Source organism: Panulirus ornatus, chromosome 8, assembly GCF_036320965.1.
Source record: "Panulirus ornatus isolate Po-2019 chromosome 8, ASM3632096v1, whole genome shotgun sequence".
Lineage (NCBI taxonomy): Eukaryota > Metazoa > Arthropoda > Malacostraca > Decapoda > Palinuridae > Panulirus > Panulirus ornatus.
The window spans coordinates 42,127,206-42,144,565 of record NC_092231.1 but is presented as its reverse complement, the minus strand read 5'-3'; the positions used below and the strand labels follow the sequence as shown (position 1 = coordinate 42,144,565).

Here is a 17,360-nt window from a genome sequence, read left to right as displayed (position 1 = left end):
ATTATCAAGAATGAGTGGTAAGTTCCCTGCAGAGCTAGATATGGAGATGCCCAACCCAGTAATCTAAGCTAAACTTGGAGGAGAAGCTGTCCATGATCTCCCTGTTGGTCTACGAAGAAAGGAGAGGCAAATCTTGATGAACTTCTTCGACTGGGCGTCAGTGCTTCCCTAAAAGCAGGTTCGAGACTCGCATTACAGCCCGTGATGAAGATGATGATAGGAGTAAAGAATTGAGGGATGGCCATGATAACAGCACCTTGACAATAAAGTTATGAAGACTTTAAAGTTTTAAGCTCGATCAGAACTCTGACCTCTGTCGAGATAAATTTATGCGAAAGCATATTACCCAAAGTGGAACCAAAACCCAAAAAATTGCATAGGGCTTTTCGACTGACCCCTTCTGTGACAGCCCCATTGACAATGAGATAACAATAGATTTTTTCATGAGGAACAACAGATCTGATGTCATCTTCAATTTACCTTTGGAAGAAGTAGCAGAGAGGCAGTGGCATGACAAGTCTGCCAGGGCGTTTCAAAGACTGAATTGGTAACGTTTGGATCCCAAGAGACATGGACAAGAACACATTCTAACCACGTCTTTGATATGTTAACGCCTCTGTAGAAGCCATCCGGAGACCGGAAGACAGACGCCATTGCCTTGAGCATCTTTGCTTCACAAAGGACTGACAGTTGATGATAGTGGCAGACGACAGAGGGGTCACCAATGACACTGGGTGACCACATAGTATGCACAAATGCTTGCTCATGTGGCTGTGTCCTCGCTGATCATCCTCATTACTCAGTTGGGGGTTGGCAAGTACCTTGTGTCTCTCTTTCCTTTAACATCCATTTCTTTTATGTTTATCACTTAAGCGCTTTATTTCTGGACGTTTCATGTAACTATGATGCCACTAATATGTCTAGGGAAAAATTCTGACTAAGCTTTGGTCGATGTCTAAGTTTATATACAACACATCTGTGTTCTTAGACCTTTGAATATCATCTTGGTCTGTAAATTACTGCCACTGGCATCATTAGGGTTTGCCTGCTTACTAGGAAGTCAAAATAGACATTGGCTCACAGTAAGGGGTTTTTCAACCAGACTTTTACCTTATTTTGGTAGCCCGTTACCTGTCGTAGGTTAAGGTTGAGAGGAGAACATTGAATGACATCATCTGTGAGATCTGTCAATTTTCATTCACCTGATGGCGAGCTGCTTTAAGGACACGATCTACAGGAAGTTGATTTATCTGCCTCATACAAATTGCTGAAAAGGGAAATTCAGGGCGAGTCGGAGTATCGCTTTAATCGTAAGGTATGACAGGGAGCTTAGGGAGTGCAGGATCTGAATATCAGACCAGTGGATACTATACGGGTCACGATGGTACTCCTCCCTTGCTCTGGTAGTGTTCCTGCTTTGTACAGTCTCGAAAGTAGGGAGACCCTACTATAGGACGACATAATCAGGGCGACCCTACCTCAGGAAGACATGACAAGGGCGACCCTCTTTCAGGAAGACATGACAAGGGCGACCCTCCTTCAGGAAGACATGACAAGGGCGACCCTCCTTCAGGAAGACATGACAAGGGTGACCCTCCTTCAGGAAGACATAACCAGGGCGACCCTATTTCAGGAAGATATGACAAGGGCGACCCTCCTTCAGGAAGACATGACAAGGGCGACTCTCCTTCAGAAGACATTACAAGGGCGACCCTCCTTCAGGAAGACATGACAAGGGCGACCCTCCTTCAAGAAGGCATGACCAGAGCGAACCCACTTCATGAAGACATAATCAGGGGGAATCCAACGACAGAAAGACAAAAACTAGGTTAGTACACGACAGATTGGTAAAAAAGAAAAAACGGTGTACGATTAGGTCAGAGGTGAATAACTTAGGGGACAAGCCGTCCTGTAAATGACCTAAAGCGGCCGAGCTGGGTTGAGTCGTTGTTCAGCTTGAAGCTGGGAGAGAAACACGCAAGAAATGCAAACACATTTTCAGGTACACGAGTACTTGAACTCATCCTTTACAATAGACCATCTATCTATCTATCTATCTATCTATCTGTGTTTCTATGTATGTATGCATATATATATATATATATATATATATATATATATATATATATATATATATATATATATATATATATATTCTCTTTCATACTATTCGCTATTTCCCGTGTTAGCGAGGTAGCGTTTAGAAGAGAGGACTGGGCCTTTGAGGGAATATCCTCACCTGGCCCCCTTCTCTGTTCCTTCTTTTGGAAAATTAAAAAAAAAAAAAAAGCGAGAGGGGAGGATTCCCAGCCACCCACTTCCTCCCCTTCTAAGCGCCTTCTACGACACGCAGGGAATACGTGGGAAGTTTTCTTTCTCCCCTATGTCCAGGGATAATATATATATATATATATATACATATATATATATATATATATATATATATATATATATATATATATATATATATATATATATATATACACGTATATATTTGGACGGAGTGTCGCAGAGGGTGACTAAGAAGGGCAGGAGCAGAGGTCTGGAAATCCTACCCTCCTGTGTTACTCCCCCAAGGAAGGAAAGAAGAGAAGAAGGAACCAAACGAAGATCCATCTTTTTCTGCTAAGGTTCATCTATCTCTTCTGGACGCTGCGTAGCTCACACAGGAAGCAGCGAACATGTATGAAAGAATACATATGAAAAATACATTAGAACTAATGACTAATTGGGAAGAGTATTGTTAACAGGAGGTGGTACCCACACATGACACTGAGTATGGTGGAATTGACGAGCGGCTCCGTCGTGGCTGAGTTGGTAGCCTCACATCGGTACTCGGCTTCGTTGTCTGATTCGGTGAGCATGATGTCCACTTCGGCCAGGGCTGTGCCGGAGTCGTGCCTGGTGTCAGTGGGGATTTCCTGAGAGCCCTTGTACCACTGCAACGTCGCCAGGGGGTTCCCGCCGTTGCTCACGCACGTCAGGCGCTGCGGGTTGCCCTTCTTCAGCAGTCGCCCTGGTTCATATCCCAGGATGACTGGGGATTCGGGCGGCCCTGTGTACAAGTGGAGGATGGTTACTACAGGCTAGTGAGGGTGAGGGGACAGGGAATGCCAGGCGTTGTGGAGGCAAGCAATGAGGAGGGAGTTAAGTCCCTAGGATTGGGAGGCTGGTGAAGGAGTGTGTGGTCAGGGCCTTGCAGGAGGGTTGCAGAGACGTCGTCAGTGGGAGGGAGTGTGGCGGGGTAAGAGGGTTGTGGGGCTAGTGATGGCGAGAGGGGATGTTGTAAGGACCGGGAGAAGAGTTATGGTGTTAGGGCGGAATGCGGCAGGGAGGAACAGAAGGTCTGTGGTGCTGCTGCTGGTGAGGGGCGTAATGAGGACTGGTTGGGGAGATGTGTGTGTGTTATTGATGGTAGGTAGTGGCCAAGGAGATGAGGTGGTTGCGCAAGTGGTGGTGATGGAGCGTGGCGATGAGGATTGGCCTGGGAGGTGGGGATGCTGGTGTTGTTCTGGTGTGCAGTGTGTACTGACGATTGACCGAGATGGGGTCTTTGTGCCAGTGGTGGTGAGGGCTGGACGGGTAGATGGGGTGGTCATACTATTGTGATGGGGACCGAGGTTCTGGTGGTCTACTGGTGGGGACTAATTCAGTTCTGTTGGTACTGTAATGGGGAGTGGCACCGGATCTGGGGTTCTGTTGGTACTGTAATGAGGATTGGTTCTGGATCTGGGGTTCTGTTGGTACTGTAACGGGGACTGGCATGGGATCTGGGGTTCTGGTGCTACTGTGGTGCGAAGTGAAGTAAAAGACTCATTGTGGAGCTAGTGGGGGTCAGGTACGTACAACCAGTGTCTCTTGTTACATCATTTCTGCTAGTGTAACCCTCCACACAAAACTTCTCAAACAACTGCTGCTAGTTCATAAAAAAATAAAACTATAACTTGTATTCCGGAAAATCTTTAATTTCTACCGAAAACAAAGTCCAAACTTCCCAACTGTTATGCCTTGGGGGATACTTCAACCAAAATCCTCCCTTGGCATTGGTTACGTCCTTGTCTCTTGGTTGACTAAAATCGTCTTCACTGTACGAGTATTGTACAGTCTAACACTATATCATAGACTAAAATCTCACTGTTTTCCACTAAAAGGATCAAAGAGCCTTCTAAACTAATAGAAATGCTTCTACCCTTACAGGTCAGTGGGATTAAGAACACACTCAGGGCACTGACGGCCTTGGTGTCAATAACATACTGTTTTCATTTATAAGGATCAAAGAGCTTTCTAAACTCAGATAAATGCCACTGCCCATGTAGGTAAGTGGGTTTCAGAACTCACTCAGGACACTGACGACCTTGGTGTCTATCTTGGTCGACCCGAGAGCCTGGTTAAGCGCGTAGCAGTTGATGGTGAGGTCTGTGTCTATAGGCCGGACCTCATAGCTAGTGAGGTTGGTGATTGTGTTCTTCCCGCCGTGCTCCACCTCCTGCGTCCTGGAGGTGGCACCGGGCGGCGTCTGGCCGTTGATGACGAGGTTGACGTCGGCGGCGGGGTTGGAGTTCTCAGCCAGGCAGCTGATCGCGATGACATCACCGACTTTGGCTTCGTTGGGCCCCGTAATGGTCACCAGCGAGGGAGCGACTGCAGGGAGACATCATGAGCGATAACATACGTAGTTGAAAATGAAAGGATTAATACACAGTGTGAATATAAGCCTACGTTCTGTATCAAATTAAGTCGTACGTCGGAGCAGAAACTCCAGGTTACTCACAGTAGACCCTCAGCTGAATTTCGGCCTTCAAGGGCTGCGCCGTCATGACGTTCATAACATGGCACTCGTACTTAGCCAAGTTGTCTGATGCCTCCACCAGGAACTCGTACTCGTTCACCGCGTAGTTCCTGTGCTTGACGAAGCTCTCGTCGACCTGGGCGCCGTTCTTGTACCAGAAGACTTCGGGCAGAGGGTTGCCCCCGCGTGCGCGACAGGTCAGCGTCTTGCGGTCTCCGGCGCGCACCGTCTCGCCTTCGGTATAGCCCGTGATCTCAGGTGCTCCCGGCTCGTCTGTAGGGTGATACGTGGAGGTAATGAACAAATCCACTAAATCCACATCTACTGTGTCTACCCAGAGCCCCATTCTACATTCAACGGCTATAAGAAACAGCTCCCTTTCCTACCTACCTTTTTCTTGTCCTTTTTTTTTTTCCTCTTTCTCTCTAGGTTTTTACCTTCCATAGACTCCTCTCATTAACTTAAAGCCCTACGCCTTCCCCAGAGGCCATTCTTACAACTGGTTTTACTCGCTTGTTTCCAAGACCCGGTGTCTTAAGAGATCCGACTTAAATTCCTTTCATCAGAAACATCTTCAAATGCCAAAATTCTTTCACCATTCATCGTTTTTTTCTTCCCCTTTCATGTCCCTCTTTGTCCCTCAATCTCCTCTTTATAATCTCGTATCACAATTTATTCTCTCGGTTAGCAACTCTTCGTGATTAAACAGGACGGTGATTAATCATTACTAAGTGTCCCTCTTTTTTTACCCAGGACTTTCAGTTTGTAATTAGGCCTTGAAATTAAGACACTCCTTTGTCTTTCAGTATCCCCTCCTCACTCCCTACTACCTTTCCGAGAAAAAACCCGTTTTCTACGAGCTCTCTCCCTCTTGGAAATCGCTCGAACTAAAGAGCTACGTAGACTCTTGGACCAACACGTCACCTGAGTGTACTTACAATGGACGTTGAGATGCACTCTGGCCACCAGCTGAGTGTTGGAGTACTGTAGCGCCGGGTGGAGGGCATGGCAGCTGTACTCTGCGCCGTTGTCTAAGTGGGTCGGGGTAAAGGTGATCTTGGTCCTTAGCGTCGATAAATGGGCGTCCGTATCGGAGTCTTCCTTGTTGTTATCTTGAGAATCTGGGCACGAGGGGAGAAAAATGACAGTGGGTTAAGAAGTCTGAAGATACGCCTCCCGAATCTTTCTTGCTAGTGTCTTGGGATCGTGGAGGAGGGGAGGAGGAGGGGATAAATATCTGGAACACGGGAGAAATGAGATTATGTGGCGGTTTTTGAGCTTCTGTTGGCATGAATGCCTTGGGGAGGCAAGAGAAGGTGGTAAGCAAAAGGAGTGAGTGGGGAGGATGAAACAGACAGGCGCCGTTGTGCTCAAAGCCTGGAAAATCATAACGTCCAGCCTGGAATGGTAGACGTAATGAATGAGGTCAACAAATTCATTACCATAAAGAAGACAAAAGATGTGATGAATATATATATAAACAAATAGGGAAGGAAACGTAACATTTATTCGATGGAAGGGAGATATTAGGAGCAATATATTCCAGGTGTAAGGATAAGTGGGATAAGTTGTAGGATATTAGTGACGTTATATAAGGTAATTCATTTGATACAAAACTTGATTAAGAATGAAGGTGTAGCCATTGATGTGGGGGTAAAAAGAGATCTATCGGTGAGAGTTGATGAGCCATAACTCAAAGGCTGAAGCTACTGGAGCAACGAAGTGAACATAAAATGCGTTCCAAGATTAAGGTAAAAGGGAAGAGAAGGATTACTGGCAGCGCCCAAGAGCTGAGTTACGGCTTCGAAGAGCAAAATATCTACTGATTTTCAATGGCTTTCTTATATCAACGTTTGTTTACTCTTACACACACACATTCTTCCTTACTCTTTATTCCTCCTACAGTCTCACACCTCGTCTTTCTCCCGTCTGAATCCATTTCCTTCCTTTACCCAAGTCAGTCACTCTAAACCAGAAAGAGAGATTTATGGATCAGATCATAAAACTAGCAGATAAAAGTGTTGATAAAGATACATTTGTCAAATATATATATATATATATATATATATATATATATATATATATATATATATATATATATATATATATATATATATATATATATATAATAACAATTCTCCTATAGACGCTGAGGAATCGAACCCTGGTCCTACGAGTGGCAGGCCAGTAAACAGTAAGCCCGGGTTTCGAAGCCTCGGCATCAATAGGTAATTCGTTATCATTTATTCCATACAAATATGTGTATATATACTCCTTACGTTTCCTTTCCTCCATCATTCTGCGTTTCGTGCAAAAGGAAATTCGAAGCCACGATTTGGTCCGTTCAGCCTCATCCATCTCCCTCTCTCTTCTTACCAATCCCCCTCACACTGGAGAAAACTAACTGCCCAACATCTCCCCTGTTGTAATTCCCCTCCCTTTCCTCCCACTACCCTCCCTCCCTCTCTTCTATCTATCTATCTATCTCTCCGACCCATCCGCCAGGGATAGGAGGGCGGTCCCATTGCGGCGCTATCCAGGCGAAGATGCACTCATGTTACAACACTGCCCACAGGGGGGAAGGAGGAAATTCCCAGCCTCCAGAGAGCGCCTTTTGATCCGGCATTCTTTTCGCATTTTCGGCAGGAGTCGAGCGGGAGACAAGGGCGATTGATCTCAAGTTCCTCCTGTCTTTGTTGTTCTGCGAGAATGATAAAGATCTTGGGGAGGGGATGGGAGAGATATATATATAGGGGGAAGGAGGGGGGTTGGGTGAGTTTGGGGTGATTCCGTGGGAGGTTGGTTTGGGCGATTCTACATAGCGGGAAGAGGGGAGATAAGGGATGGGTGAGCTAAGAGTAATATCACGAATGGGGTGTGTACAAGATGATCCTATACTGGCAAGCGGGGAGGTGAAGTGGGGTGATTCCATGATTCCATGGGTGGCTGGTTAGGGAGATTTTACTGGGGAGAGGGGAGACCAAAGAGGTGAGCTAAGAGCAAGGTCATGAGTGGGGTGAGTTTAAAACGATCCTACAGGGGTGATGGATAGTGGTCAAGAGGTCACCTGAGCGTGAAGTGGAGAAATGGGGCCCAGAATTCGGTGGAGCGGTAAACTGTGTACTTGGGTGGGTTTACAGGCAGTGAGGTGGATGAAGTAGGGCCAAGAGTGGAAAGGTTGTTATGATGTAGAGCCGAATTGTGCGGCTTGTAGTGGAGTGCAAAGTGGACTGGTTAGTAGAGAAGTGGAACCCAGAGTGAAGTGGTTAGTGAAGTGGAATGATTGGCAGTGAAGTGGGGACTAAAGGTAGGTAGTCAATAGTGATGTGGAACACAGAATGAAGTGATTAGTAGAGAAGTGGGGTCCAGAAGAGGGTGGTCAGTAATTATGTGGAACCCAGAGTGGAGTGGTAAGTAGAGAAGTGGGATCTAAAGGGGATGGTCAGTAGTGAAATGGAATTGGTTAATAATGAAGTGGGGCGTGGGACCCAGAGGGTGTGGTCAGTAGTGAAGTGGAGCCTAGAGTGGAATGGTTAACAGTGAAGTGGAACCCAGAGTAGGCTTGGGGAACAGGAGGAAGAAAACAGGAACTTGTGGAGTATGAGATGTAGAAAACGGAGTTCAAGGTTGCCCATCGAGATGTGGGTAAACTAGGCCGACACCAGCAGTGAGGACAGACGAAGGGAGGCTCACGGTGGGATGAGTGGTCACAGGGAGTGGACGAGGCAGTGATGAGTGGAGAGGTCCCCAGGGGCGGTGCCAGAATGGGGGGCGAGGGACGAGAGTAAGGGGGAGTGTAGGAAGGTGGAGGGATGTGATTGGAGCTGGGTGGGTGAGGAGGAGCTGTGTTGTTGATGTTGACGAGGTTTTCTGAATGTGTGTGTGTGTGTGTGTGTGTGTGTGTGTGTGTGTGTGTGTGTGTGTGTGTGTGCGTGTGTGTGTATGAGTGTGTGTGTGTTTTGCGTACGATTAAACGCCTCTAATAACGCCTAACATCAAAGCACTCTCATCGTTTTGCAAAATGGTCTAACTAACCAATAAATAAATGAGTGATATACATCCTACACCACACAGTATTTGTACAAACGATCGTGGGTTCCATATCCACAGAGTGATAATAATAATGATAATGATAATGATGATAATGATAACAGTGATAATGATAATAAAAAAGATAATGATACTACTACTACTACTACTACTACTACTACTAATAATAATAATAATAATAATAATGATAATAATAATAATGATAATAACAATAATAATGATAATAATGATAATAATAATAACAATAATAGTAAAAATAGTGATAATAATGATAATGATAATAATGATAATAATAATGATAATAATGATAGAGAAGGGGCCCTTGGGATGATAATGATAATAATGATGATGATGATGATGATGACAATAATAATAATAATAATAATGATGATAATAATGATAATGATAATAATAATGATAGCTGTAATGATAATGATGACAATATTACTACTACTACTACTACTACTACTACGAAAGATAATAATGATCATAAAATATCAACTGCCTTATCAATACGTAATAAAGAAAAGAGAAAATTAATAATGAACATCACAAGATGTTTGTGCGAAGAAAAAAAGAAAATGAAACTGTGGGTTTATTGACTCTAGCCATGAAAATCTATATAGTAAAAAGAAATATATCTATCTATACAAAATAGATATTCTTAATAGATGTAAGAAGGAGTAATAAGGGGATGAAAATCCTCATCTAATATTACATCAAAATAATCGAGGATGGAAGTACTAAATAATTCCCTATCACAAGAGAAAACGGGCCGGGTTTTTTTTTTTGAATAAAGGCATCATCACATATCCTACTGTATTTTAAAAATATTTGTAAAGATCAAAAGGCAAGGAAGAGCGGATCCCTCCCTGTCTTGCATCCGTAGGAAATTAAGAGAAAAACTCGCTTGTGTGTGTGTGTGTGTGTGTGTCTCTATCACATGGGGTAATCGGAGTGAAAGGGGTGAGGGAAGTTGTGGGAAAGTGGAGCAGGGTAAATGCAGAGGCATTCCATGGCAACACCCTCATAAAAATTAGAGTGAGGGGCCCACTTGCCCATGCTGCCAACACGACCAGACTCACAATTGCCAGGCACTCCGCACGTGAAACCGCTTCCGGCACTCGAGGATTGACCGTTATGATACCCACTTCTTCTTCTTCCCCTCCTCCTCCTCCTCCTCCTCCGAACATCTAAGATTTGGAATTCTCTTAAGTCTTCTTTCTTCTTTCCCTCTTCATAAAATCTTTTCATTTTTAAGATTCGGGTCTACAGACACCTACGAAGCCCTGATTTTATTTTCTTTCTTTTTTCCTCGCTTTTTTTCTTTCACACTAGATGGCATCATCTTCCCGTGCCAAGTGGATGCTCAGTTAACACCTCCTGACTAAACTCAGCCAATTTGATCATGAAAATCCTCAGTGGATTGGTCCTTGCTATGTCTTCGTCAGCTAACTTTTTAGCTCTCCTGGTTCGAAATGCTCTTAGCAGAAGTCAGCTCGATCAACGAATGGAATTCCTGGGACATTTAGCTTTCGCTATTGCAGTGGTGATATATTCTTTGCCCTGTATAATGAACTACCTTGGCTCGTTTACAGTCAACCAGCTCTTATGATAGTATCCAGCCAACCAGCGCTCAGTATTGCGAAGTAGACCCATTCTTCTCTGGTCCGTGGACCAGTTATCATATTTACATTTCTCAAGAAACCAGCTCGTCTCTTGATATTCTTCAGGGAACCAGCTTTTATCTTAGCATTCCTCAGTGGATCTGGTCTCATCATGGCATTCCCCAGTGGACTAAATATAGATATTCGGATATTCCTCATTCAACCTATGCTGGCAACTCTTCAGGGAATACGTCACTATACTCCAGACAATTGTGGTGGTTGCGTGGTAATTTGCCTGAAGGGAACCAGAGTAGAAAAACTGCTTCAATCTTTCCTTTCTTGGAGCTTTATAATATCCAGAACCACACTCGAGTGAAAGGGCCGAGCCACTGGTGTACAGTGTAATACTGGAAGACGACAAGAAAACAGTGAGTTTTGATAGTGACTAAAGAGGAGTTCTGCGGTCGCTTTGGCCTCTACGGGTATGTGATGGATGCTGCAAAGGACAAGAGGATAGTCCTGGATATCGTTAGGGAGGAAAAGAATATAGAGCCATTGTTCTGTGGAGTCAGGTGTAGCATACTGGGTGTAGCTGAGGGCGCGTGGGTGTTGTACACGGTGCTGCTAAAGAACAAGGGAGGGTGTAGTGGATATTGCTGAAGAGTGGGTGTTGGTTGTGGCGAACTAATGGAGTGTATTGGAGGCTCGCAAAGGGATGGAGGAAGTAACCTGGACGGGAGTAGAATTCAGGTAAATGCAACGGACGAAGGATATGTACTGTGCGTATCAACGAGTGGGGGGGAATGTACATGCTACTCTCCTTGTCTTCTGAAGAGTTTGGCCGTTACTTCGGAGGTGAATAGGGCAGGGTTGTACTGTACGCAAGCACTGTCAAGGGAGGGAGAGAAAGGTGTATCTCGAGATGTAGAGGACAAACAGAGGAGCGCTGGAACTGTACTGAACTTACATGCGAAAAAAGGATTGAATCTTTTTCTTGATGCGAAAAAAGGATTTAATCTTTCTCTTGTTTATTGCAACAAACAGGAACAAAAGGACTGAATCTTTCTCTTGTTTATTGCAACAAACAAGAACAAAAGTATACTTCACTCTCGTAAATTTTGCCTGTGATATACACCATGAACCACACTAAACATGTAAATCACACCTGTAAATCACACGTGCGTTAAACAGGCCGTGGAGCAACATATCATAGCCCGCCCCTCCCCCAAATTCCCCGAAATAAAAGTTGAAGAGAAAGATAGAGTGTGGCTGTAGCTGGGGGTTTTGTCCTCTCGCACAGCTGTTTGTTACAAGTGGGCGAGGTGTTACACCTATTGATTTTACTCCCGGCCTCCGCTGCCCTACACCACTTGAATTACCGAATACAGTCATTTGGTGGGGGAGGTGGCGAGCGGTCATTTACTCTCTGATGACGGGCAAGGTGGAGGCTGGGGGGGGGGGGGGGTAAAGAGGGAGGATGTTGTGTAAGTACCCTAAGGGGAGGGGGGGGGGGAGGTTGTTTACCTGGGCTTCAGGTAGCCAGGTGCGGCAGCGGGTGGTTCTGCAGACGAGAGAGAGAGAGAGAGAGAGAGAGAGAGAGAGAGAGAGAGAGAGAGAGAGAGAGAGAGAGAGAGAGAGAGAGAGAGGTTCTAGTACAGTAAGTGGGAGAGTTGCAGACAGATGAGGACGTGTGACTCAATAATACCAGTTTCTGCTTCCCACCGTTCCTGTGTGGAATCCAGTCACTCGAGGATGAGCCGTTATGATGCCGCCTTCTTCCTTCGGACAGCTAAACCGTGGAATTCTTTTCCTTCTTTTGTCTTTCCCTTTCCATAAAACCTTTCTTCCTTTTAGAGTCATATCCACAAACACTATCAAAGCCATGATTGATTGCTAATTTCTCTTCCTCAATTAAGGCTTGCTCTAATCATGCCATGTCGGTCACGACAAAAGAATAAATGAAAAAAATGCAGGACTGATATGTCTTATTTTAGACAGTCACAATAAGAAGCATAGTACAGCCAGTTCAACGTGAGGAGAGATGAACACGAGAGTATTGTACACCCAACAGCTGAGCAAGGACCTGTATTCTTAGCCCCAACAGCTGACACAATGTAAACAATACTCATCAGTGACCATTATCCCAGCCCATACCACCTGAGTTATAGACGTATGACTTAGAGAATATACACTCATCAGAGATCAATATCCCAAGCATATACCACCTGAGTTATATACGTATGACTTAGAGAAAATACACACATTAGAGAGCATTATCCTTAGCTCATATCATCTAAATTATAAACATATGACTAACAGAACTGCTACAGCGTCAAATGAGAATATAAAGAATAGAAGTTGAAACGTATTTTCAACACGACAACTCCGTCCCTGATTTACACCCCTGTTAAAATGAGTGAGTGACAAACGAGAGAGAGAGGAAACCCTCCCGAGGCAGGTCCTCTCCGGAAAGTCATTACCTTTTCCCCAAACAACTCCCGGCAAGGAAATGATTAAGCGAACAATTACACAAATGGCTCGATAAATAACGTGGTCGTCAGGTACGAAACGGACTAATCACAGACAGAGGCGTTACTATACACTTTCAGCAAGTATGTTTATTGATAACCAGAATGATAACTGTGAGGGAGCAATATATGTCAAGCTGTAGCACACAGTCGTGTGTTATATTTAGCAACTAAGTGAATAACCGGAGCAATAAAGCGAAAGGGCAAATACCCGTAAATAGCATATCCGACTCGCTGACACATGTGTCTAGCTTGACACCTTGGCAGGCTGAGCCAGCCAAACGTGTGGCTATACAAAGGCAAGGCATACCGAACAAGACGTGAGGATGACTGGCGGGGATCTCGGCGTAAGCGAGAACCGATGAAGGTGTTGTTCTGCCGTCGCAGACACAGGACCCCAGTTAACCAGTGGCGTGAGTCAGAGAGAGAGAGAGAGAGAGAGAGAGAGAGAGAGAGAGAGAGAGAGAGAGAGAGAGAGAGAGAGAGAGAGAGAGTGAACAAAGGGATCCTACCATACACCTGTACACATTTCGGTCTTCTCTTCCATTTCAGACCATCCCTTTCCCTATCTCACCTCCTCTTCCACTCCTCTGACCACCCTATTAAGAAAAGGAAAAGAAGTAATGATGTTTCTCAATCGTTGATGTCGGAAATACTGGTCGCCAAGGTCCTGGATGGTCATTATTAGAAGGAAAAGAACTCTTGACGTACGCATAAAACATTCACCACAAAATTGATCCATGGTCAGAGCTCCAAGCTTACCTGTGTACGCAAGACTTCCCTAACGAGGTCCCCTAGCCACACATGTGTCTCCAATGTTTGGTCTAAGTTCGTGGTTACCTTGGATCACGTAAACTCTCTCTGTGTCTCAAATTTAATATCCTTTTCGTCTACTGCTTTTAAAGGGACCCCCATCTTCTTTTAGTTGATCTAAGGCCAGAACACCTAGCTTGGACCTTTGGTCTGTGTGGTCTATATATGTGTGTGTCTGTGTAACACACACACACACACACACACACACTTGTCTCTTTATTCATCCCTCTGTCCTCCAAATCTTCCAACTTATCACACACACACACACACACACACACACACACACACACACACACACACACACACACACACACGACAACGCACTCCACCTGCCAGAACTCACTCCAACTTACCCAGTCTAAGAGGTTCGTTGTCCCTGTACCACGCCACCTGAGACACGGGCTTAGCGTCCCTTATGAGGCACTCCAACGTCAGCGAGTCTCCCGCCTTGACGGTGATCTGGGCGTCGGGAGGATGACCAACCATCTCGATACTCGTAGGAGGCACTGTAGGAGGAAGACGGAAGGGTGATTTAGACGTGGGGACTCTCGGTAGGATGGGTGGAGTTAGGAAGACAGGGAAAACATACGGGAAACTAAGGAATAGACAGGATATCTATCTATCTATCTATCTGTCTATCTATCTATCTATCTATATATCTATTTATATATATATATATATATATATATATATATATATATATATATATATATATATATATATATATACATATATATATATATATATATATATATATATATATATATATATATATATATATATATATATATATATATATAGATGCTGACTATGTATTTACATATTTTTTCATACGTATTTGACATTTCCCGCGTTAGAAAAACAGAGTCAACCACAAGTGACTGAGCCTTAGAGGGAATATCCTCACTTGGCCTCCTTCTCTGTTCCTTCTTTTGGAAAAGTAAAATAGGAGGGGAGGATATCCAGCCCCCCCAAAACCAAAATCTGTAGAGGAATCTTGGTGTTACCTAGGGCTACTTTCCAAAAGGCTTTTGCAGCCAGAGGATATGCAGCTTTCAGTAGCAGGGAAATATAACGCACAGAGCAAATATGGAGTTACGAAGAATAATTTGTGCTAGTTACGTGTTATCAAAAATTATGAGCGAGACTGAGAGATTGTAAATTTGTGGGCTGGAGGCCAGCAGCAGCCCATGTGTGGGTGGGTGGTGGTGGTGGTGGGAGAGAGAGAGAGAGAGAGAGAGAGAGAGAGAGAGAGAGAGAGAGAGAGAGAGAGAGAGAGAGAGAGAGAGAGAGAGAGAACAGCTACCTGGAGTAAAGAAAAAAGTGACACTCAACAGCACCTGAAGTGCTGCAGAGAGAGAGAGAGAGAGAGAGAGAGAGAGAGAGAGAGAGAGAGAGAGAGAGAGAGAGAGAGAGAGAGAGAGAGAGAGAGAGCACCCGGAGTACCCAATTGGCACTTAAACCATAATGAAAATGAGCACCTTGCACAACTCATGTTTTAGCACATTACACGATAAAGAAGAGTCGTAATTGTCGTTAATTACATAAAATCTACATCGAGAGTAGAGACGGAAAAAAAAAAGAAAATGGAAGAGAATTTAATGAACTTTCGTTGAACACATAAATCACTGACCATATTGCCTCAGCCAGGGGACTGCAATATAAATGATACATCATCTTCCACAAATAATAAATAAATCGAAATGGGAATTGGCTTCTCCACTCGAAAAGGCAATGTGATAACTGGCTCGAGATAGAAAGGGGATGTGAAGGGGATTTGCCTAAATATGACGAGGGGAGACCCCCAGGTGATTAATTCCACGAATGAGCGTGACACATAAATCTCGGGGGATTAAGAAGATTACCGGCTCCCGCTAGTGAAAAAGAAAAAAAAAGTGGAAATCACGTGCACGGGGTCGAGAGGGAACTTTGGATAATATTCAGGCAGGCTTGCATAAGCTTTACGACGATCATCCTGAGTAATTGATCTTCGACGATGTTTTATGCATTTGCACGGTGGCGTTTTGCATGAATCAAGGACACATGTGAACGCGTGTGAATGTGAGGGGGGAAGAGAGTGGCGGAGTCACCGTGAGTAATGAGGACACTGTGAGGGTACAGTGGCGTTGCTTGCCTCACAAGTGGTGAGGACAATGCAAGGAGGAAAAGGGGATGTCGTCATAGGGGAGGAAGACGCTTTTTCCCGCGTAAATTTTCTTCGTTTTTGAATGAAAATGATAAAATATAATGACAAGATAGAAAAAAAAATCTGCATATTCTTTAAGAGATTAAGAGCCAAAAGGCCGGAAAGGATTACTTTTTGCTTTCGTCCTTGCCCAAGAACACGAGGCAAACAAATACATAAGCAAGTAAAGCAATCAAACCATAAAGGTCTAAACAAATACATCAAGAGAAGTGAGATAAAGGAATGATCATATCTCATAAAGAAGATCAAAGACAAGAAATATCCATGTGACAGATTATGAATAAGAAGCACAATGATTGAAAATACGCAGCAAAGCACAAAGCTGCAATAAGGTAGCTTTCACTGACATGCGATTCAAAACCTCAGGGTGAGGATCGCATCAAGCACCGTGAGCATTACGCCCTGGCATAAGCTCTTGGATCTGACAAACGGGGGAAAAAAAAGTTCCGTAATCCCAGACGAGACTTGGAGCGGCAGTGATGGTAAAATCTATAACCTGAAGCTCGAGTGTGTTGGCGGGTCAGATACAGGTACTGATCGATCGCTTTGGGGGACAGATGCTTAAGTCAGGGTGGCTGAAATATTAAGGGCGAGGGAGATAGATTATTTATGGCCAGGGGGAAAGAGGACTTAGTTCAAGGGAAGGAGAATATTTAGGGACAAGAAGGTGAAATGGTTTACCACCTGGAGGTTGAAAGCTCAAAGAGATATAAGATATTTTTCGACTTAAGAATTGCCTTGTAAAGCAGGAAGGTTGGATTGCAAAGGGATCAACTGAAAAGAGAAATGTAAAGGTTCAGAAATTTTAAGCATCGATGGAAAGATATTGGAATCCTTAGGCCAGAGGAATTTCGATGCTTAGGAGACATATGTCTATAACATGTGATGTGGGATTTGTGTCGCACAAGCAAGCTGTTGTTATCGCCTATCTGTGGGAGTAGATCCTTTTGCCCACGAGAGTCGAAAGCCATTGGTAGCGCAGAGGGGAGAGGACAAGCGCAGGAGGGATGTGTGGAAACGTGCCAACCAAGTAATCCCGTTCCATTTACTCCTTCCCAGGCGAGCGAGCACCTGGTCCTCCCCGTGTTTGGGGAGTCAACAGCGCCCCAGTCTTGGGCTGTTGGATCTGCGCAACTTAGAACTGGAACTCACAATGGATTCGACGACCACTGGCCAAACGTTTGCTGTCGGGAGGATGGAGTAGGCGGAGAGGGTCGGCTACGGTTTAGTTGGTGCTTTGGTGGGTGATCGTGTTTGTCTGTCTGTCTCTTTGTCGTTTATCTGTCTGTCTGTCCGTCCGTCAGTCTGTTTACTTGTCTGTCTGACTCTTCATTTATGTCGTGGTATTTCCTGGTGTGGGTTCACTT

At 44.5% G+C, this 17,360-nt stretch overlaps 1 protein-coding gene across 2 annotated transcripts in view; it reads right to left on the bottom strand.

Moving 5' to 3' along the window:
- LOC139749905 (nephrin-like) overlaps positions 1-17,360 on the bottom strand; it is a 219,453-nt gene that overhangs the window by 50,140 nt on the left and 151,953 nt on the right. For both annotated transcript variants that reach the window (XM_071664308.1, XM_071664309.1), the window contains exons 4-8: positions 14,141-14,293; positions 5,728-5,910; positions 4,772-5,062; positions 4,339-4,641; positions 2,765-3,055 (exon numbers count right to left, since the gene is read on the bottom strand). In XM_071664308.1, coding sequence (XP_071520409.1) covers positions 2,765-3,055; positions 4,339-4,641; positions 4,772-5,062; positions 5,728-5,910; positions 14,141-14,293 — 1,221 coding nt within the window. The remainder of the gene's footprint in view (positions 1-2,764; positions 3,056-4,338; positions 4,642-4,771; positions 5,063-5,727; positions 5,911-14,140; positions 14,294-17,360) is intronic.